The sequence below is a fragment of the Ursus maritimus genome, unplaced genomic scaffold, assembly GCF_017311325.1.
Source record: "Ursus maritimus isolate PB19 unplaced genomic scaffold, ASM1731132v1 scaffold_22, whole genome shotgun sequence".
Lineage (NCBI taxonomy): Eukaryota > Metazoa > Chordata > Mammalia > Carnivora > Ursidae > Ursus > Ursus maritimus.
In genome coordinates this window covers 32,107,530-32,129,957 of record NW_024424675.1, presented here as the reverse complement: position 1 = coordinate 32,129,957, position 22,428 = coordinate 32,107,530, and the positions used below count along the sequence as shown (strand labels likewise).

At 46.2% G+C, this 22,428-nt stretch overlaps 1 protein-coding gene across 5 annotated transcripts in view; it reads right to left on the bottom strand.

Annotated features, from left to right (window-relative positions):
* TOX2 (TOX high mobility group box family member 2) overlaps window positions 1-22,428 on the bottom strand; it is a 128,701-nt gene that overhangs the window by 39,123 nt on the left and 67,150 nt on the right. For all 5 annotated transcript variants that reach the window (XM_040638338.1, XM_040638340.1, XM_040638335.1 and 2 more), the window contains exon 3: window positions 7,059-7,304. In XM_040638338.1, the coding sequence (XP_040494272.1) occupies window positions 7,059-7,304 (246 nt within the window). The remainder of the gene's footprint in view (window positions 1-7,058; window positions 7,305-22,428) is intronic.

The window sequence follows — 22,428 nt, the reverse complement described above, 5'->3', positions numbered from 1 at the left end:
TCAGGGGCCTGTTGTGAGATTCGCACCCCCTTTCCCACTGCCAGAGAGGAATTAGATAAAAACATGGCCCCTGGGGAAAAGCCCAAGCTGCAGAATCCCTATAAACCCCTTCCTTTACCCAGATGGATCCTGCCCCTGGTCAAGCAGCCCAGTGAAGTAGGGTTTGGTGCCTTTGCCTTCTTGGCAGGCAGTGGGACTGTCACTTTGCAGTGGCTTTCAAGCTCTGGGCCCCGACTGAGGTCCTAGTGGAGGTAATACGCTTTCCTCCAGCCCACTCTCCAGCTGGGGCCCTCTCCCTACCCCCTGCACCTCAGCCTCTGACCTACCTTTCTCGGCACCCACCTCTGGGCCCGGCCCCTGGCAGGTGAGCCAGCCTGACTACCTTCTGCCCCCCAACAAAGCCAACTTCCAGCAGGTCTGGCTGGGCAAACATAGATACGAGGCTGAAGCCTCCCAAACCCCATCAGCAAAATGAATAATTAATACAGTAGCTTACATTTATTATGAGTGCCTACTGTGTGGCAGGCACCGGGCTGAGCACTTTCCCTACATCTGATCATTGAACCATCACACGTTCCTATGAAGCAAGTAACATTACCTCCGTTTTACGGATGAGGAAACTGAGGCTCACGGAGGATTATCCCTTGATCTGAGTCACAGGGTGGAAGGTAACAAATGGTGGAGCTGGGTTTTGAACTTGGGTCAGTTAACTCCAGAGCCCATGCTCCTAACTCACAGGTGATACTAAAGTCAAGAAAACAAAAGGACATAAGCAAACCAAAACACTACCACGATAGATTATGAAAATGGCCACGAATTCCTGCCCTCCCTGCATCCACACCCTTCTGCAACCTGATGCTGACGTTTCTCCCCTCAGCAAGTGGGGTCTATTGCTTCACTCCTTGAATCTAGGCATGGCCATGTGCCTGGCTTTGGCCAAGGGGACATGAGCAAACGTGCTGCGAGTTGAGGTTTGAAAAGCGGTTGCACCCTGGGGCCTGTCCTTCCTTGTTGCTGGGGGAATCCTTGGCCACTGCCACGTAAGCAGGCCCAGGCCACCACAGGATGAGAGACACTGGTCCCAGCTGACATTGGGTCATCTGCCACGACGTGAACAAGGTCGTCCTCAACCAGGCAGTCTCAGCCAAGCTGCAAGCTGACCCCAGGAGTCAGCCAGCCAGTCCAGATCAAAAGACCCACTGACCCACAGAATCACAAGAAATAGTAAGAGTTTGTTGTTTGCTTTAAGCCACTAAGTGTTGAGGTGGCTTGTTACATAGCAAAAACTAACTGCTAACAATCATAAACCAAACCAAACCAAAACAAAACAAAAATTAAATGCATTAAGGACAATAAAACAAATAGGTTGGGTTGGAGGGGTCTGCATTGCCCCCTGTGGCTCAGTCATCCAAACAAGACTGGGGGGGGGTGTCTTTGGTCCTTTTTCCTCAGACTCAGGAGGGGAACCCCCACATCTCAGCTTGTGAGAATCACATAGAGGTGGACCAAATCTCCTAGGGTGAGGAGGGATAAGGCAGGGAAGGGAGGAGGAGAGAGGGGATTGGAGGGGAAGAGCAGAGAACAGGAAGACAGCGGGATAGGTGTTAGGAGCATATCAAGGACCTCCCAGAGTCAATACACAGGCCCTGCTCCTAAGCTCCGAGCCCTGCCCCACATTCTAGGCCCTTTCCTGCACTGCAGGCTCTCTCATGGGAACCACCTCTAAAGCAAGGGGTGAAGTGGCAACCGAGGACCGCCCAACCCCCTCCCCGAAAGCCTGCCCCAGGACGCTAGTCTGGGAAGACCTTTCCCTTGGCATGGGGTCCCTGGGCCATGGCTCCCAGTCCACTCCTAGCAAGATGCTTTGGGACAGGGACCAAGAACACAAAGGATCTAAAACTACCAGTCTAGCACTCAGGATTTTGATCCAAGATGGTAAGACTTGAGCCCACCACAGTGGCATGTGTGGTGGTGGTAGCGGCGGGTCTATCCAACCTCAAATCCATATACTTGTCCAGGGTATCACAGATGACAGAGTCATTATTTCCATTTTCCCATTTGTGAGTTCACCAGAGCTGGCACCCCAATCCCCATTCCATAGATGGGCAAACTGAGGCTGGGAGAGAAGTGACTTATTGAGGCCCCAGAGAAAGCAAACAATAGTCAACTCTGGAAGAGAATGCTTGAATGACAGCTGCATGCTACGCCCGTGCAAACCGAGGCCCAAGACTGCACCCACCCAGCTCCAGTGACCCACAGGGCTCTGCTTGGGGAAACCCAGATTGCCCCAATCACCAGAAACGATGGCTGGGGTGGGGACAGCTCTGCCAGGACTCCTCTCCCGTCGGGCCTGCCTCCAGCCACTCGAGGCTCTCCCAGGACTCTCTCTGATTTCGCAGGAGGTATAGGTTCCCTGGGATTTGTCTGGCAACATCCAGCATTGTCCCTTCCCAGGATAATTCCTCTCCTGGGTATGTTGGGACCATAAGCTTGAACATTTCCCAAGGACGACTCCAAAATAAATTATTTCAGACTTAACAGAGGCTGCTTAATAAATTCCACTCTTCTAGTTTCTTTGGGTATTTTAGAAACTGATTTATACATACAATATCTCTCTCAAAATGAGACAATCAACACAGGATAAAATTATTGAGTTATGAAAATAGGGGTCAGATGGAGGTGCAGTGCTTTAAATTAAACTGGCAAAATGTATCTTTCATACTAAATTGACTCTTTTTGTCTTGGAAATGAATGTTTAATCAGTTAAGACGCTGAAGTCGAGGGAGAAGCTTTAAGCATATTTAATTTTGTAAAAGGGGCCCAATTCCAATACTGCACAGGATTCCTGCCAGCAGCCATACCTTAAAAGCAGAAAAGCCGACTGCCAGTCAGGAGGCCCCCAGGCGGAGGCAGGGGACCAGAAGGAATCAGTGGCCTCTGGGACCAGAGCCAAAAGGGCTTGGCACAAATGAGATGGTTGTCAGATGCCCTGGCCTCACCCACTTCTCCCAGGACGACATCCCTGACGCATCTCTATCTGTGCAAACAGCATCTGTGACCTCCTGGCCATCGGGGCAACTTCTGGGCCACCTGTGGCCCTGCAGCCCGGCTGCTCCATCTCTGTCACCTGGTAAAACTGAGAGGTGCACGGTAGTGGACAGAGCTGGGCCTGAGTTCTGCTTTGGTTTCTTAATAACTGTGTGACGTTCATTCACTTATTTACTCATAAAGTGTTTCCAGAACCGGCTATGTGTCAGGTCATCACTTCCCAAAGGTGCCTCTTCTGGGCACACACAGCAGCGTGCACTGATTCTATCAGAGCCTTTACTACATTTCCAGAAGTGGAGTCTTCACCTGTCTCTCCACCTGCACCAGGAGTTCCTCAAGGGCATCTTGTAGAGCCAGGGCTCAGTACAATGCCTGGTACTTAGGAGGCTCTCAATAAGCCTTAGGAGGCTGCACAGGTGATCACCACAGAAGGTTGAAAACAGCCCCCCCAAAATGTCAGGTCCTAATCCCTGGAAACTGTATTTGGGGAAAAAGAGTCTTTGCAGGTGTGATTAAATGAAGGTTCTTGAGATGGCAGGATTATCCTGGATTATCCCTAAATGCTATCACACACGTCTTTGCGAGAAAAGCAGAGGAGACCGCAAGGACAGAGAGAGGGCCACGTGAGGTCAGAGCGATGTGGCCGCAAGCTAGGAGGGCCAGCCACCTCTAGAAGCTAGAAGCAGCAAGGGAGGGATTCTCCTCAGAGCTTCCAGAAGAAACTCACCCCTCCTGACACATCGATGTGGGCCCAGCCATATGGATTTCAACCTCTAGCCTCCAGAGCTGTGAGAGAACCAACTTCTGGTTGTTTTAAGCTACCGCGTTTGCAACAATTGGTTCGAGCAGCCCCAGGAAGCCAATACAGTCACCTGCCTGCTCCGAGCCTCCATTTCCCGATGGAATGAGAACCGCCTCACTCGGTTCTTGGGAGCAGTGTGTAAACAGTTTGTAAAGCCCCCCGCACCTAGCAGGTGGCGACGCAAAGTCTAGCCCCACTCTCAGGACGCACGTCCACACACGCACAGACACACACCTGCCACCTACTGCTTGGACAAACTTGAAAACCTTGTCTCTAAGGGTGCCTCGTGTCTCTTTGCCAGAGAGGCCCAACGGATGCACGTGTGTTTACCGAGTTTCCCATCTGGTCTAGTAGCCCTCCCCTGGATAACACAGTTTGGCTCCTCTTTCATTATAGAACAAGGGAGTATAAAGCTCAGTGAGCCCTTGGCAACTGATTAATGGAAGAATTAAAGCTATCTGAATTTGTGAAGCGTCTTTAACATGAGCTAGTTTTAAAGAAATCTGGAAAATGACTGCAAAGTGCCTATTTGGACCAAACCCAACCGAAACATATCCTAGGAGGAGTGATCAGAAGGTCATTTTGGACATACAGACGACATTCTTTGTAATTATCAGAGCTGTTATAACCAGGTGGCCTTATAAAGGTACGGGGGGTATGTGCAATCTGTTCCTTTAGGTAAGTGAGACTCATGGGAAAAATGTCCCCATTCGGTTACAGTGGGAATTCACTTTTATTACTAATAATCACAACAATAAAGATTCCCTGGTTGGTTACGCTCTGCCAGGCATTTTTCTAAGACTTTGCACACGTTATCTCAAATACACTTCACTGCAGTCTTGAGGTGGGTACTGTTAGGATCCCAGCACAAGGGAATGAAACTCCAGAGGTGGACTCAGGACCTAAGGGAGGTCTGTGGGACTCCAGAGCCTGCACGCTGTCTCCCTTGCCCAATGGCACCAAAGGCCAGCAGCACTGGGGCCCAGGACCGCAGCCATACTGACCCTGGCATTCCCAGCCCTCCGTAGGGCGCATGCCAGAGGGGTCTGCTGGCCTTCCCTTGCTTGTGGTACCATAACTCCCCAAAAGGGACAGTCTGGAGTAGTGACATTTTGTGAGCAAGGAGCTGGGCAGGCGGCTAAGACACATCATTCTGACAAAGTGGAATTAAAACCATATGGCTCCAGAATCTTCAGGTCTCTTAGAGAAGAGGAGGCTGAGGGCCTGCATGCTTGATGGGCCCCAAAGAAAAGTATTCCTCAAGAAATGGAGTATCAGTTTCTACTGAGCACTTCAGTCCGACCCGGAACATTATAAAATGTGGAGCTTGAGTTGGCTGCCTCCCTCTCCCCTCTGTCCCTCCCTCCTTTTATTTCTCACCTAGATTCAAAGGAGGAAAAACTGTGATGTAGCTTACAAAAATACATACAGGATACCCTTTTTTTCTTAAGCAAGGAGATTTGGTGGTAGTAAGAGTAAATAATAAATAAAACACTGTCAAGATTGTTACGGTATACACTGTGCGTCCGAAGGTCCCAGGCCTCTGCTAGAACTGGGCCGCGTACATGGCTATGACCTCTGAGCATCCTCGGCAGAGATCTGCATGATCCACCCAACACCGTGTGATTTTGGTAGGAAATCAACTATGCGGTCCCTCCTCCCCTGCCACAGGTGAGTCTGTGACCCAAGCTGACAAAATCGAAGACTGCTTCCTCCTGGACACAGTGGTTGTTGGTCCGGCGTCCTCCACCATGGTCCTCCCTGGAAGACCCAAACTGTCACTTGCCAGAGATGTCAGGGAAGATGTTGGCTGCCAGAAGCCATCATGCCTGCTCTGTGGAAATGGGCACGGGGTAGGGCCCTAATAACACTACTGGGGTTTCTGGATCCAGCCATACCTGAAACCCTTGTCCACCCCTGGGTATTTCAGTCTTTTTTGCTTAAGCTAGTTGGAGTTTGGTTCCTGTCACTTAGGAATGAACTTAAGAGTTGTGACTAATATATAATATTATATACAAACAAATATAACCATAGTTATTCAGGAGAAGTTCTAGAATTCCCTTAAGGGACTTTTTCTATTATACAAAAAATGCTCTACTGGTTTTCTATAGCTCTTGATTGTTCAAATCAGCCATTATGCTAAGAAATCATATATCTCCTTAGCATGGGATTCAGGAACCTTATGATACAGGTGCTGCTAGCTCTGTCACCTCCCTCTCTCTCTCTGGCTCCAAGTTCTCTCCTGCCCTATAAAGAGAATGACATGCTGGGGACATGCTGTCCCCAAGAATGGTATGAGCCCTCCTGCCTCTTGCTTTTGTACACGCTGTTCCCCCAACCTGGAAGGTCCTTTCCTGTCCTAGTCTGCCTGCTGATTTTCTAATTATCCTGAACTTTAACTCAGCAATCACCCTTCTCCCTGACAGCTTAAACGAGAAACAAGATACAATATTTTTAAAATATTATGATTCTATTTATACGAAATGTCCAGAATAGGCAAATATCTAGAGACAGAAAGATTAGTGGTTACCTAGGGCTGCAGGTTGTGGGGGGTTGAGAATGAGGACTAAAGGGTGTAGGATTTCTTCTGGGGGTGAAGCAAATGTTCCAAAATGGACTGTGTTGATAGTCATACAACCCCGTAAAATCTATTGAGTTGTACACTTTAAATGGGTGAACTGTAGGTATAAGAATTATATCTCAATAAAGCCATTATAAAATAAAAATAAAGATGAGATTATACTATGAGAAATAACAATGAAACAAATAATACCAAGATACTATAAACAGAGCTCCAGAAGTCAACCGTGTGAAGACATAAATTACCGTCCATGCCCACCCCTCATATTCTGCAGACCCCATGCAAACATCTGAGCCCATGCCCTGCACACAAGTAGAGGGTCCTCATCAAAACATTGGCAGTCTGGGGGCGCCTGGGTAGCGCAGTCGTTAAAGCGTCTGCCTTCGGCTCAGGGCGTGATCCCGGCGTACCGGGATAGAGTCCCACATCGGGCTCCTCCGCTGGGAGCCTGCTACTTCCTCTCCCACTCCCCCTGCTGTGTTCCCTCTCTCGCTGGCTGTCTCTCTGTCACATAAATAAATAAAATCTTTAAAAAAAAAAAAAACATTGGCATTCTACTCCCCTCTCAACCTCCTTCCCTGCTATATCCAGTGGATCCATTTGGGGGGGTGGGTGACAGGGACTCACCGTGGGCAGCTGGCCCGATAGCAGGTGGCTGTCCTGGGCTAGCATGTTGGACACCATGATGGCTGGGAGGTCCATGGCCTGGTAGGAGTAGGCAGGGAGCAGTCCGTTGGGTGTGAGGCTGTGGCACAGCGAGTGGTAGCCAGCTTCGTGGTCCCCCAGGTGCAGGAGGGATGGCTCAGGGAGGTTGGGAGGTGTTATCGGGGGGATCTCATAGTCTTCGTTGCTCTCACTCTGGCTGTTGTAGGTCTAAAACATCAAAAGGGCACATTGTTGGGGGTCATGATGTCTTACAACTGTAGAACACACTTAATAGCACCAATAATAGTAACAAAATGGTAACAACTTCTTGACAAAGGAAAGAAGGGATAATTCCTCTGGAAGGCAGACAGTCAAGATGGCCCTATGACTTGGTCATATTCCTGCCCCATCTCCAAATGGGTGCTCCCTTCCACTAGAGGGTCTGTATACAAAAACCTGCCCCCCTGGAGAGTGGGACCAGCTCTTGTTCCCATCTTCATTTTCCCATCAGATCTGGACACTGCAGCCCACCATGAGTCCATCTTCCCACACCCACCCATTTTACAGATGGGAGAATCCAGGTCCAAAAGGAAAGTGGCCCATCCCAGTCTCGTCAAAGAGTTGGGAATGGAGCTGATTCCCCGCCTGGTGGTCTTCCAGGGCAGTTGGACACGTTTCCCTTGGGTGCCCTGAACACCAGCCCAACTGGGTCCTCTCTTGGTCTTTCTCATCTTGGTAAGTGGTACAAAGACTCCCCCAGAAGCGCAAGCTAGGAGCCACAGTGGACACCTTCCTCTCCATTCCTTGTTTGTTCCTTTCCCCCCTCACTGCACTGATCAGGAAGCTCCAGTACAACGCTGGATAGAAATGGTGAGAGTGCACAGCCTTGCTTTCTTCCTTACCTGAAATATCTCAATGTTTTACCACTAAGTACAATGTCGGCCATAGGTTCTTACAGGTGTTCTGGAACAGCATGAGGGCATGGCTAGTTTGTCAAGAAGGTGTTTATTTTTCTTTCAGTTGTGTGTGGTTTGTTGTTATTGTTGTTTTACTTTTATTGGACTCCTTTTCCCCGTATCTCTGAAAGCTCAAGTGACTTTGCTCCTTTAATTCGGTTAACTGGTAAATTACTTCACTTGGTTTTTCTAATGTTAAAACAGCCTTGCATTTCTGGAATAAACCCTACTTGGTCATGATGTATTACGGTTTTTATGCCTTGCTGGATTTTGACTGCTGATATTTTGTTCACGATTTTTGCTTCTAGTTCATGAGTGAGACTGGCCTGTAATTTCCCTCTTTCCTTCTGCCCTTGCTGGTTTTAGACATAGAGGTGATGTCAGCCTCAGGGATCATTCCCGTTTTTTATACTCTGAAAGAGATCAGGCCTCAAAGAAGAGACATATGTGGACTGGAAGATGAACAGGAGAAAACAGGAGAGAGAAGTTAGGAGACACAGAAGACAAAGTGAGGGTGTCTAAAGGATATCTGTTTGATCAGAATTCTGGAAGGAGAAGAGTGAGAGAATAGGGCAGAGAAGTAATTGAAGGGATAATGGTTGGGAATATTCCAGAACTGAAGAAAGACACCAGAGGTACTGGTGAATACAATGGTAAATTTTAGAACAATCATAATACATATCATGGAAAAGGGAGGGGGGAACCGTACAAAACCATGGTAGCATATGGGAAATAACATCTTCTAACATCCTTGTTCCCTTTGATAAGTTAAGTATGTTTGCTAGAATAGCTCAGGTAATTGAAGCCCAACACAATACCTGGTTCCTGGTATGACAGCTCCCAGTAAATATTTGTTGGTTGAGGCTACTGAGTGGTAAGAGTGAGTTGGACATGAGTCCTACTACTACCTATGGTGAGACCAAGTAGCACACAGTATCTAAACACCTGCTTGATGTCAAAACTCTTCTCCTCGGGCACCATGTTTGAAGCTCACCACAATTCCTCAGGGAAGAGCCCTGTATATCCACAGAAACATGTTCTGAGAGGGTAAGCACCTTGCCACACTCGTGCGCATCCCTTGGACCCAGAGCCCAACCCACCTCTTGCTCACTGGCTCCCTCTGCAGGGCTATTGTGGGGTTATTTCACAGGTAGGCAAGCGCAGTTCAGGAAAAAGTGACCTTGCTGGTGGCGAAGGACATTCTCAACCATCAGGAATAGGACCTCGTCTTCTGACCCCAAGATCTGGCTCCTTCCTATTACATGAAATTTCTTTCAAGATCTGGACCAGGATTCAGGAGACTTGGGGTAGGAAAACCTTGCATAGATTTGGGGACTGACCCCTGCTTCATTGCTCTATATATATACTCCAAAGTTATATTCTTTTATTGCATGATCATTGCCCCCCTCTTGACTCAATTTCCCCATTTGCATAAAGGGAGTGGAAGATAGAATCATCTCAACCATCTCAAGCTCCATGGCTAAGAATATTAGCTACTCTTAATCAATATTTGTGGGATTTGATTCTAATTCAATGGGAGACTCATGGCTGGTGCCTGAGATTAACAGAATGGCCAGGAGAGGGGACCCAAGGAAGATTCAGTCCCTCCTGATCAAGCTCAGCACTTAGGTGGAGACCATGTCCTGGTAGGTCTCAGGTCTGCAGAAAACAATTTCCTTAAGCTTTTTTTTTTTTTTTTTAAATCAAGGAATATAGGGGCGCCTGGGTGGCTCAGTCGTTAAGCATCTGCCTTCAGCCCAGGGCGTGATCCCAGGGTCCTGGGATCGAGCCCCGCATTGGGCTCCCTGCTCTGCTGGGAGCCTGCTTCTTGCTCTCCCACTCCCCCTGCTTGTGTTCCCTCTCTTGCTGGCTGTGTCTCTCTCTGTCAAATAAATAAATAAAAAATCTTTAAAAAAAATAAGATAAAATCAAGGAATATAAAATCTAACATTTATTGAACGTGTAGCATATGTCAGGTGCAAGCACTTTACAAACATTTAATGAATTCATTCTTACAATAACCGTATGAAGGAGGTTCTGTTATTTTATGCCCATTTTATAGATAGAGAAACTAAGACACAGAGAGGGGAATTTATTTGCCCAAAGTCACACAATTAGAAAGAAGCCTCACTCCGGTTACCTCCCTCCTCCTCCAATTCACACTGTCTCCAAAGGAAGACAAATCTGTGTCTATAACACAGATCCTGGGAATCTGGGTCCTCATAATCCTTCGAGTAGGGGCCAAGTCACTGCCAAACTGAAGGCTTGGGGACCAAGAAACAGGCTTTGGTCCAGCCTTGATATTGATGAGCTTGGCAAAGTAACACCTCCCTCTAAATTGTGAAGATCAAAAGCACATTTTCTTATACAGGACCCCAAACCAACCCTCTTCCTTACCATTTCTTACCTAGAATAATAACCATCATGACTCCTGATCACCCATAATGCAGGGTGCTTTATATGGGCACCATCTCTGGTTCTGGTTTTTTGTTCCATAATTTCCTAGGCATGTGACACAGAAATGGAACGTGTCCCTAATACCCCAGACATGTCTATAATGACCTCCTGTGCTTCCCTAATTACAAATACATGTCTAATATGATCTGGGATGTCTCTGTAATTCCCCAAGTGTGTTCACCCTGGTGTGGGTTATCTCCTGAATTCTCCAGGTGAGTCTACCTTGACATGGATGTCTCCTGGGTTCCCCTGCTGAATGAATTTTTCCAGCTTTAGGAAGATATAATTAACATATAATTAATCTCTAATTCTTAAAAGAATCCTGTATTTATCCCCAGTTGACAGATCAGAAAATCAAGATCTAGAGGCTTCAGCCAGGTTACAACGTAAGGAGGGAACTGGGTCGGATCCACACCTTTCTCCTGTGACACAGCAAGGTCTTCAAGGAGTCTCCAGGCACCAGTCCTCCACGTTGAGCCTCTGTGGCTCCCCACTGTCCTGAGGATAAAGTCCACAGTCTCAAGCATTGCCCTGTCGTCCTCACATGGCTGCCCCCCATGACCCCTCTAGCCACAATGCCCTTGCCTGCCTCCAGGCCCTCACCCAGGCTGTTCCCCTGTGGGAATGCTGTGCTCACCACACGTCCTCCCTTCATCTGGCTCATTCCTACTCATCCCTCGGCAACAGGTTGGTTTAGAGGGCCTCTCCGATACTCTCTAGAGTGGGTCAGAGCCCATCACATACCCCCGGGTGGCTCCGCATGCCCCCTGGAAGCCCTCATTGCGTAGTTAACAAACTGCTTGCGTAATTGTTTAATGTTTACTGTGAGTTCTGCCAGGACAGCCCTTGTTGGTCCTGTTTCCCAGAACCTGGCACAAAGTAAGAGCTCAAAAATAATGAATTGAATGGATGAATGCGCCAGGCCCCAGGGCAGACGCCATGAGCACACATCTCACTCAGCCTTCCTGATGGCCCTGGACATGTATGATATTTGTCCCTGTGGCACAGGAGTGCCGTGTGCGGTCAAGCGCCGGAGGGCCTGGCTTTGAATCCTGGCTCCACCACACACTAGGTATGTGACTTCGGGCACACTCCTTAACCTCTCTTTGCCTCAGTTTCCTCATCTGTGAGAAGAAGGAAATAACAGCAGGTGCTACAGGGTGGCTGTGAAGAGTAACTGGATCAATCCATGGGCACTGCTCAGGACACTGCCTGGTGCAGAGTCAGCCCCCTCGGTGGTGGCTGTCACTGTTACCACTGTTGCTCTTGCTCAGAGTTTCAGAGACGTTAAGGAACTTCCCCAAGAACACACAGCAAGTAGATAGCAGCTCATGCACTCGGTACCCTCATTGGGAGCATTCTGAACTCCTCACACCCCAAGCCTGCGTGCCTTGGGGGTGATGTCTGTCTTGAGCCTGACTACCGGGATGGGCTGGGGGCTGACTGGCTATAGTGGGACTCAGCCACCAGCATCATATCATCCCAGAAAGCAGGGTCCCAGGAAGCCTCCCCCAGCTCCCCTGCCCATCCCGCAGCACAACTCTCCTCCTCACATTCTCCCTCTGCAGCCTCTTGTTCGTGCCCCCTCCCCAGTATCACACACACCTGCAATTATTTTTGATTCTTTACTTACTTTTTACTTGTGTCCCCCGACCCCCAGCCCCCGATCCCAGGCTCCATGAGGGCAGGGGTAAGACTGGCTCGTCACCAGCACCTACCACAGTGCCTGGCACACAGAGGTGCTCAGTTAGAACGTGGTGAATGCACACACAAGATGGGGACTGTGCCAGACTCTAGGTTTAGCGCTCACCTAGGTGTATCTGTATCTGTCCCTCCCGACAGACCGTAAGCCCTTCAGTCATCTGCAGCTCGTGCCTCTCCACCACCGCCTCCCTGCCCGCCCCACCCCGCCCCCCAGCTCCCAGAGCAGGTGCTGGCACACAAGGCTAAATGACTACACAAGTCCATTCCTTTCATTTAAAAACCCAAACCTTAACACATTGGAACCAGCCCAACCAACCAGAAGCCTTTTGCAAAAATAAGCATCTGTTGTATCAAAATATTGGAATAACACAATTATGACAATTCATTTAAAGAGGCGATTAGCACACTTAAAAATAACTAAACATGCAAACACTACATGCCTCCCTCGAACGCAATCAAATCCTGAATGTGTGACACCGGAATACCGCCCCGTTCTGCTGCTGCTGCTTACGGAGCACCACCTGCGCCGGCCACGCGAGCAGCTTTCGCACACGCTTGCTCCGTCAAGACCACGTCAGTTCTGCAAGAGCTCATAGGCCTATTCGCTCCGTTTCGCAGGTGAGGAAGATGACGCTGAGAAAGTGGGGGAGTCACATGGCTAGGAAGTCTTGGATGGGCTTCCAATCCAGGTCTTCTGACTCTGAATCCAGCATTTTCCCACACTGGGTCACTGCCCCTAAGAGATGGGTTTCCCCACCTCCTCTCTTGCTTTCTCCCTCAGAATTATCCTATGAAAATATCAGATCACATCACTCCCCTGCTCACCACCCTGCAGCGGTCCCCTTGTCACTCAGAGTAAGAACAGGGTCCTTACAATGGCCTCCTACCCCATGCCGTATGGTCTAGCGCCCCCACTTCCGTCTCCTTAACCTACCTACCACCTCCTGCCATTCACCCGGTTCATGACATTCTGGTCATATTCGGCACGATTCTGCCTCAGAGCCTTTGCACTGCCGTTCCTACTCTCTGGAACACTCTTCTCTCAAATACACAGCTCATTCCTTGGTCACTTATGTTTACCTGAATATCCCCTTCTCAATGCGTTCTACCCTCACTGCTCAGTTTAAAAATCACAAACCACCAGCCAATCTCCATTTTCTGTTCATCACTCTTGCATGTTTATCACCTTCTAACGTTCTTCATATTTTATTGATTTATTACCTATCTCACCCCACTAGAAAGTCAGCTCCATGAAGGAAGAGATTATCATCAGTTTTGTTCACTGCTGTATCCCCAGTTTCTTCAACAGTAATGGGTGCTCAAAAAGTAAATGGATGAATAAATGGGTGAATGAATGAACAGATGAACTTCTCACCAAATGCCAGAAGCAAGAGTAGGAAGAAAATGAACAGACTGGCAGACCATGAAGATTTTCCTTCTGGGAGGCTTGTCTTGGCGGGGACCCAAGTGTAGGACAGGTGGTTTGAATAGTCCAGTGTTCCTCCCGCCCCAGAAGTGGTGCATGAAAAACCATAACTGATTGTCCTTTTGGGGGGAGAAGTGGAAGGAGGAAGCATCGAGGCAAATGGCAGGGCCAGGATGCGGAGTTTACCAACACACAAGGAGGTAGAGCTCCCCAACCACACAGAGGTGGGTTATGAGGCTGTTAGGATCACCTTGTTCCTCAATTCTTCCATTTGTGCTTCTCGTTTCCAAATAACTAAGGAATGAAAATTCAGAGCAAAGCAATATGGCTGGTATAGAAGGGGCAGGCAGAAGGACAGACTGCCATGCTCTTTGTGCAACCAGGAAGGGAAGAATGCAAGGCTGATTCCAACGTGTGGCTTGCCCTTTTTGGTCAGGGAAGCCTAAGTCTTCTCCTGGAGTTTCTAGGAGGAAGGGTCTTCATTGAACATCTAAGGCAATGACTCCTTGAGGCAGGGGAGTAAACAGGGGCAAAGGGGAGGTCTCTGGGCCTTGAGGAGGGGACAGAGGAGGGGACAGAGAGGAAGGAATCTAAGAGTATCCAATGAGCCAGAAGCCTACTACAGGGATAAGCTTATGTTCTATGAAATTATCAGAATATACTCTTTCATTTACTACAACAAAATAAAATGACAAACGAATAAAAAATTCATCCATAGGGAGAAATATAAATATAAATATAAATATATATATATATTCTTTTAAATAATCCTTTCCGAAACAAATACTCAAAGCTCAAACCTAGAGAATGGTTTGAGAAGGGGGCACCTGGGTGGTTCAGTCTGTGAAGCATCTGCCTTCGGCTCAGGGCATGATGTCAGGGCCCTGGGATCGAGTCCCGTGTCGGGCTCCCTGCTCAGCAGGGAGTCTACTTGTCTCCCTCTCCCTCTGCCACTTCCCCTGCTTGTGCTCTCTTTCTCTCAAATAAATAAATAAAATCTTTTTAAAAAGATTTATTAAAAATAAATGAAAATAGGGGCGCCTGGGTGGCACAGCGGTTAAGCGTCTGCCTTCGGCTCAGGGCGTGATCCCTGCTTCTTCCTCTCCCACTCCCCCTGCTTGTGTTCCCTCTCTCGCTGGCTGTCTCTATCTCTGTCGAATAAATAAATAAAATCTTAAAAAAAATAAATAAATGAAAATAAACACTTCAATGGCTCTTAATACATTCACAGTGCTCTGCAACCACCCCTTCTATCTAGTTCCAGAACATTTTCATCACCTCAAAAGGAAACCTCATACCCATGAAGCAGTTTCTATTCTCCCTGGCTCCTCGACCCATGGTAACCACCAATCTGCATTCAGTCTCTGTGGATTTAACTATTCTGGATAGTTTCATAGAACTGGAACCATATAATATGTGACCTTTTGTGTCTGCCTTCTTTTGCTTAGCATGACGTTTTCAAGGCTCATCCATATTCTAGTGGTATCAGCACTTTATTGCTTCTTACGGCTCAGTAATATTCCATCGTGTGTAAATACCACAATTTGTTTATCCATTCATCCGTTGGCGGACATTCGGGCTGTTTCCATCTTTCAGCTATTGTGAATAGTGCTGCTCTGTATGCATATATTTGTTACAGCCCCTGTTTTCAGTTCTTTTGCACAGATAGCGAGGAGGGGAATTGCTGGATTTATGGTAATTCTGTCTAACTTTGAGAAACCATCGAACTATTTTTCACAGTGGTTGTACATTTTACATTCCTATTAGCAACGTATGAGGGTTTCAAATTCTTCACATTCTCACCACCAACATTTATGTTCCACTACGTTTCTTTATAGCCATCCTAGGGGGGCATGAAATGGTATCTTACTACAGTTTTGATTTGTATTCCCCAATGACTAATGATGGTGAGCATCTTGTCACGTGTTTCTTGGCCACTTGCATATCTTCTTTGAAGAAATGTCTATTCAGGTCTTCTGCCCATCTTTAAATTGGGTTGTCTTTTTGTTGTTGTATTAAAGAGTTCTATATATATTCTAGATACAGGCCCTTATAAGATATATGACTTGAAGATATTTTTCTCCCAATCTATAGGTTGTCTTTTCACCTTTCTCATAATGTCCTTTCATGCACCAAGTGTGTAATTGTCATGAAGTCTAATTCATCTATTTTTTCTTCTGTTGCTCATGCTTTTGATGTCATACCTAAGGATCCATAGCCAAATCCAATGTCATGAAGGGCTACCCCTATGTTTTCCTCTACAATTTTTATGGTTTCAGCTCTGAGACTTAGGTCATGGGTCCATTTTGACTTTACTTTCACATATGGCAGTAGGTGGAGTCTACATCCGTTATGTTGCACATGGCTATCCAGTTGTCTCAGTACTGTTTGGTAAAGAGACTATTCTGTCCCCACCGAATCGTCTTAGCACCCTTGTCAAAAATCAATTGGCTAGAGATGTAGGGGTTGATTCCTAGATTCTTTTAATTCTATTCCATTGGTCTGTATATCTATCCTTAGGACAGTACCGCGCTGTTCTGACTATCGTGGCTTTATAGAAATTAGGAAATGTGTGCTGTCCAACTTCATTCTTCTTTTGTAAGATTTTTGTGGCTATTCAGGGCTCCCTGCAATTTCATATGTATTTGAGAATCAGCTGTTACATATCAGCCCAAAAAGGCTGGTAGAAATTTGACAGAGTGTACTCAATCTGTAGCTCGCTTTCATGATATTGCAATTGTACCAAAATTATGACTTCCAATCCATGAACACAAGATGTCTTTCCCATTTATTTAGATCTTCTTTAATTTCTTTCAGCAATTTTTTGTAGTTTTCAGTGTCCAAGTCTTTCACTTGCTTGGCTAAATTTATTCCTACATATTTTCTCCTTTTGGACACTATTATATATGGAATTGTTTTTCTTGGTTTCCTTTTGGGATTGTTCGTTGCATTGTATATAGGAATACAACTGCTTTTTGTGTGTAGATCTTACACTCTGAAACTTCACTGAATTCATTTATTAGCTATTTTTGTTTGTATTTTTTAAGGGAAAGCAGAAATTCCACACTATCGGAGGAACCAAAACAAAGGAAAAGAAAATAGAATCGGATCAACCTAACAAAAATCTGAAAAGAAAAAAAGAAAAGAAGAATGAACTCTGAAACTCGATAATAAAGAACCTTCATAAGATAACAGTACTAATTAAATGTTACTAATCACAATAAATAGGAATGATTTTAATCCCTTTATTAAAAGAGAAAAGATTAATATTTTGGTTAAAATAAATAAATCCAGCATATGACATTTATAATAGGCATGCCCCAAATAAAATGACACAGAAAGTTAAAAATAAATCAATACATCAGGCAAATAAAACGCAGAAGTGGCAAAATTAATAACAAATAAGGTACAATTCAGGGCAAAAGCATGGAAGGAACTAAGAGGAATACTTCAGTTGTTAAATGATAACAATCCACGAAGAAGAAATGACAGATGTAACCTTTTATGTAGACTGATAAACCACAGGAATATAAAATGTAAAAGACTGTTTAGAAGTACAAAGAAGATTCAACAAAACCATAAACACAATGACACTAACACCTCTCTTCAAAAACCGACAAATCCATCCATAAGGTAGAAGAGTTGAAAAACACAATTCACCCTCTTGATTTCTTCCGCTATTTAAAGAACACCCATTCTTTTCAAACGTCCATGGGACACTTAAAAAAACATGACCATGGGGGCGCCTGGGTGGCACAGTGGTTAAGCGTCTGCCTTCGGCTCAGGGCGTTATCCCGGCGTTATGGGATCAAGCCCCACATCAGGCTCCTCTGCTGCGAGCCTGCTTCTTCCTCTCCCATTCCCCCTGCTTGTGTTCCCTCTCTCGCTGGCTGTCTCTATCTCTGTCAAATAAATAAATAAAATCTTTAAAAAAAAAAAAAACATGACCATGTACTAGCTACATAGATGATCTCAAATTTCTCAAAAGGAAGAAATGATATAGACCACACTCTACTATCTAAATGCACGAGCCTAGTTTTTAACAAAAAAACAAAGAAGGTAGAGGAAAAAGGAGCAGAAAAAAATGGAGGGAGGCAGGGGCTTCTAAAGCTTTGGACACTCTAAAAGCAATCTTCTAAATAACTTATGGGTTAAAGAGGCAATTACAGCTGAAATCACAGACAATGAGAACACTACCTGACAAAACCTGTGAGAAGTGAACAATGGAAAATTTGTCACTGTTTACCTAAGTGAATTTATTAGAAGGCAAGAAAAACAAACAAAAAAATAAACTCAACACTCAACTCAGGAAGCTAGACACAGAAACAAAATAAACCAAAAGTCAGCAGAAGAAAGAGTAATAAAACAGATAATGAATTTTAGATAAATTTAAGGAACAGCTGGGCATTTTTAAAAGGCTACCAAATGGGAAAACCACTGACAAGGAAAAAAAAAGACAATACCCAAAAGGGAATGAAAAATATATTGATTCTTTGAAAGTCAATGCAAATTCCTTTGTAATATAGTATAAAGCTAATTTTCATATGTTTATTATTTCCAGCTTAATTATGTTGTTTAAATCTTCTAAATAATTAGTTTTCTTTTGTCTGATCGATGCTTGGTTTCTGAGAGAGGTAAAAAGTGTCTACCATGATTGTGATTTGATCCATTTCTTCTTGTATTTCTGTTCATTTTTGCTTCTTCTGTCTCAGGGCTATGTCATTAAGTATTTACGAATGAATGATACCTTCTTGGGGAAGTATACCTTTCACAATTTGATGGTTTCCTACTTTATCCAGTTCATGCTTCCAGAAGGTTCTCAGACTGACATTTGGACTCCACTTCCAACACCCACTTACATCCAACACTGTATAAGACAAAGGGGGAGCCTAGAGGAGTCGAGGAGCCCCACCTTCGAGCCCAGTAAGAAAGGCCCCACAGACACAGCTGGTTGGGACTCAGGGTGCAGCACAAGACAGGCGGTGGCACCTCCCTCCTGGTGAAGCCTGGTGAGAGAGAGCTCTCAGGAGGACCCAGCTTGTGTCCCCAGAGAGGCTCAGGAGGACACTGGTGCTGATAGGTTTTGGGAAGATGGGAGGATAGCTGGAGCTGCCTGAACTGGCAGGGCCAGGAGAGATTGAGAGAATAGAAGAGAGAGACGGAGAGGATGAGAGAGAGACAGAGACAGAGAACAATCTGCATGTGTGCGGTTTGGCAAGGCAAGGATGCGTGAGTGGTCCTGGGGAGCAAGTGAAATAAGGAAGGCAGCCAGGTGAAGGCATCTAAAAGGGTCCCACCCAAGACAGTGGCCTAAGAGGGCATGGAGGTCTCGGCAGCAAGAGTTCCATCAACAGGTGGACTAGCTGCGGAGCAGGCCATAACAGGGGAGCTGCTATCTGAATCCCAGCTCAGCGTGCCTCATGGAAAAGCAGCAGCATGTGAAAAATTTGCTAAATCAGGGGTTGTGGATGGTAGGCCATCTGTCAGCAAGAGGTTCTGACCCTACTCCTTTAACCCCACCTCACCCTGCCTAACGCTAGGGTCTCCAGCAGCAGCAGAGGAAATGGGAGTAGAAGTGAGGTGACAGACCGCCCTCTTCCCCACTGCTGGCCCCCCAGGCCCTGAGCCGGGAGGAAAGAGCAAGGGATGGACCTCTGCCTTCTTGTAGAAATCCAGGGTGCTGACTAAATAACCCGAGGGACAGCAACAGTACCTTATGTTGACACAGGACTTCAGGGTTCCAGATGCTTCTATGTATTTCAAATATTTTTCCCAAAAAAGGTTCCAGTTTCTTGGAATACATAATCAGGGAGTACTGGGGGGTTTTTTGATCTGCAGACAGAATATTGGCCTTGGAGTTAGTCTGACCTGGGGGAATTCCAGTCCCGCCACTTTTGCGCTGAGGGACCTCTGGCCGCTTATCCAAACTGTCTACTCCTGAGTGTCCTTATCTGGGAAACCCCACCTAGCAGCTGAGAGAATTATGCAAGGAAACAGATGTGAAAATACATGAACAGAAAATCAACATGACCCCCACCCCCATGCCCAGGGAGGGGGGAAAAAGACGTCAGGTGGTAAAGTATCTTTTCCACTGTACAGATGAAGAAACTGAGGTCCAAAAAGGCAAAATGACTTATCCAGAGTCCCTCAGGTAGCATTTATGGGAACAAGGACAAGACACCCTATCCGGAGCCAACACATGCCCCTCTTCGCACCCTCCCAGCACACACACATTAATCCTGATTAGCCCGGGACAGTCCAGGTTTATGCTTCTTGTCCCAGGGTAATTTTTAATACCGTCTTTTACTCTAAAATCATCCTGGCCTGGGCGGTAAATGATATAGCCTCCTTACCACTCTCCCATTTTCGCAAGTAAAATCCACACCCTGTGGGAACATCGCAGCGAAAAGACTCATTCATTTCAGTGTCTCCTGGCTCTGTTCTCAAAACAAGGAAAATGGTACCTTATCCAAACCTGAAATCCCGTCGACTGGAGCAGGGCACCCAGCGCTGTAACTGATTACGTGTACAGCGATTTTATGAATTCAGTGGGGAATGAAATGCAATTTTGTCAGGCTTGTCTGTGTCCATAATGACCAAGTCAAATTAATCATCTTGGATAATACCCCTGTGTCGCCCGTCCCAGAGATGTGTAATAGAATCTTTCTGATTCATGTCTCGCAGTCCATCAGAGCTGGAGTATTGCCGCACTTCTGAAAATCAGTACAATTATGCTTTCTTGTTGGGCTATCATTTTCCCTGGACTCAAAATGCTTCTTAAAAATAAATAATAAATAAACAAACAAATAAAAGCTCATGCCATATATAAACAAAATGGAAATGAAAAAGCCATATAGTTAAAGTTAAATGTGGATTCTGGAGGAGTGGGAGGAATGCAATATCCTTTGAAGCCTTTATTTACAGGCAGAGCTCCCAAGCCCCAGCAACAGGGGTGGAGGAGGGAGTGTAGACACGCCCTGCTGGTGGTCTTGACCCTGAAAAGCCTAGATCAGAGCAGCCAGAGGCATCACAATGGGACTAGGCCACCAGTCACATTAGCTGTGAGTTTTGTTTACTAAGACTATACCTGGGAACAAACATGATGATTATCCCCATGTGTTTTTGCTTGGGAAATTCTCTGTCACTCTAAGGTTCAGGTAGTTTTCTAGACTGATACACCTGGGGTTCGGGCAGTGTTTCTGGAAAAATGAGCCATGAGTGGTGGAGTTCCCTTCCCCTTTAGGAGGAAACAATCCCAGCAAGTAGCAAAGCTGAGGATAACTTGGGGCCACAGCATTCCAGTGAAAGGGGGCGGCCTGAGCACCGGGCACCACCCCATTTTACAGATAAGGAAGTCCCCTTTTCCAATAAGTGCCAGAGTTTTGCTTATTTTAATAACATATTTCTTGTAATCACATATCCAACTGCCTCTTTGACACCTTCCCTTGGGTATCCTAGAGAAGAGGTCAGCAAACTTTTCTGCAAAGGTACAGATAATAAATCTTTTTGGTTGGTGGGTCATACCGTTTCAGTCACTATTCAACTCTGTTGCTGTAGCATGGAAGTAACCAGAGACAGCATTTAAATGAACAAATACAGCTGTGTTCCAATAAAACTTTCATTTACAAACAAGACCAGCTGTGGCCGAAGGGCCATGGTTTGCTGAGCCCCGTCCTAGAGGTGGTTTTTCTTCCCAAACTTCTCCCATCTAACACACAATATCCATGACTTAAAAAAAAAAAATTTATATTGCCTCTTCCCTTCACCAGAATGTAAATTCTGCTGTTTGGTCACTGATTATCCCAAGACCAAGAAGAGTGCCTTTCCCACTGTAGGCCCTCAATAAACATTTGCTGAATGAAACAATACATGAATGAATGAGAATCAGGGGACTGGACTACTGTTTTCACGCTTGTATTCCTAGCACCTAGAACATTGCCTGACACAAGGTCAGTAAATAATGTTTTGAATGAATGAATTGTGAATGAATTTACTGATGGCCTGCAATTTACTGAAGAGGGCTGGGCTCTTCACCACCTTCCCCATAAGCTCTAAGAGGTTAGCAAACGTCTGAAGTGGCTTTCCTCTTAGAAATGCTTCTCAGAATGAAATAATTTCACCTCACCCATGAGGGTCTCCCGGTTCCCTGTTCTCGTCTTAGAAATCATCTTCCTGTGAAGGTGCTAGAGTCCCAGTTCTGCCCCAGATAGGCTGTGTGACCTTGGGAAAGTCACTGCCCCATTTTAGCCATGAGTTACACCACATGTGAAAAGAGGGGGTCGGACCAAGGGATTTTTAAACCCAAATTTAATCCATGTTTGTGCCACTGGTTTGCAGGTACACAGGCGGACGTGAGGCAGCACTAATTTTGAAAGCATTTAAAAATGATGAGTAGGCTCTCCAGTTGTTTCCACGTTAAAATAGCTTCTGGGGAAAAATCTGTCTATTTGCAGTCTTTTTTCCTTTCTATCTGTACCTTTTGAAAACTATAGAGGTGACATCATCTAAAAATGTGCCAAGCCAGCTGCCTGGGTATGAAGGCACCCAAGTCCGCAGAGACTGGCCTTTGTGAGTGCTCTGAGGTCCTGTGACATACAGCTAAGTAGGCAAGTCCCCCGGTCCATGCTGCTCCAGGGACACTGCCCTGCTCAGACTTCTTCCTTCCAAGGCTCACTGCCTTCAGAGTAGGGTCCTAGTGTTTGTCTGGCATGTGACACCTCCTGGACCAGATCCTGCAACATCACCTGACACCAGGCACAGTGAACCCACTGCACCTCCCCACAAACCCAAACAATGCATACTCTGGTAC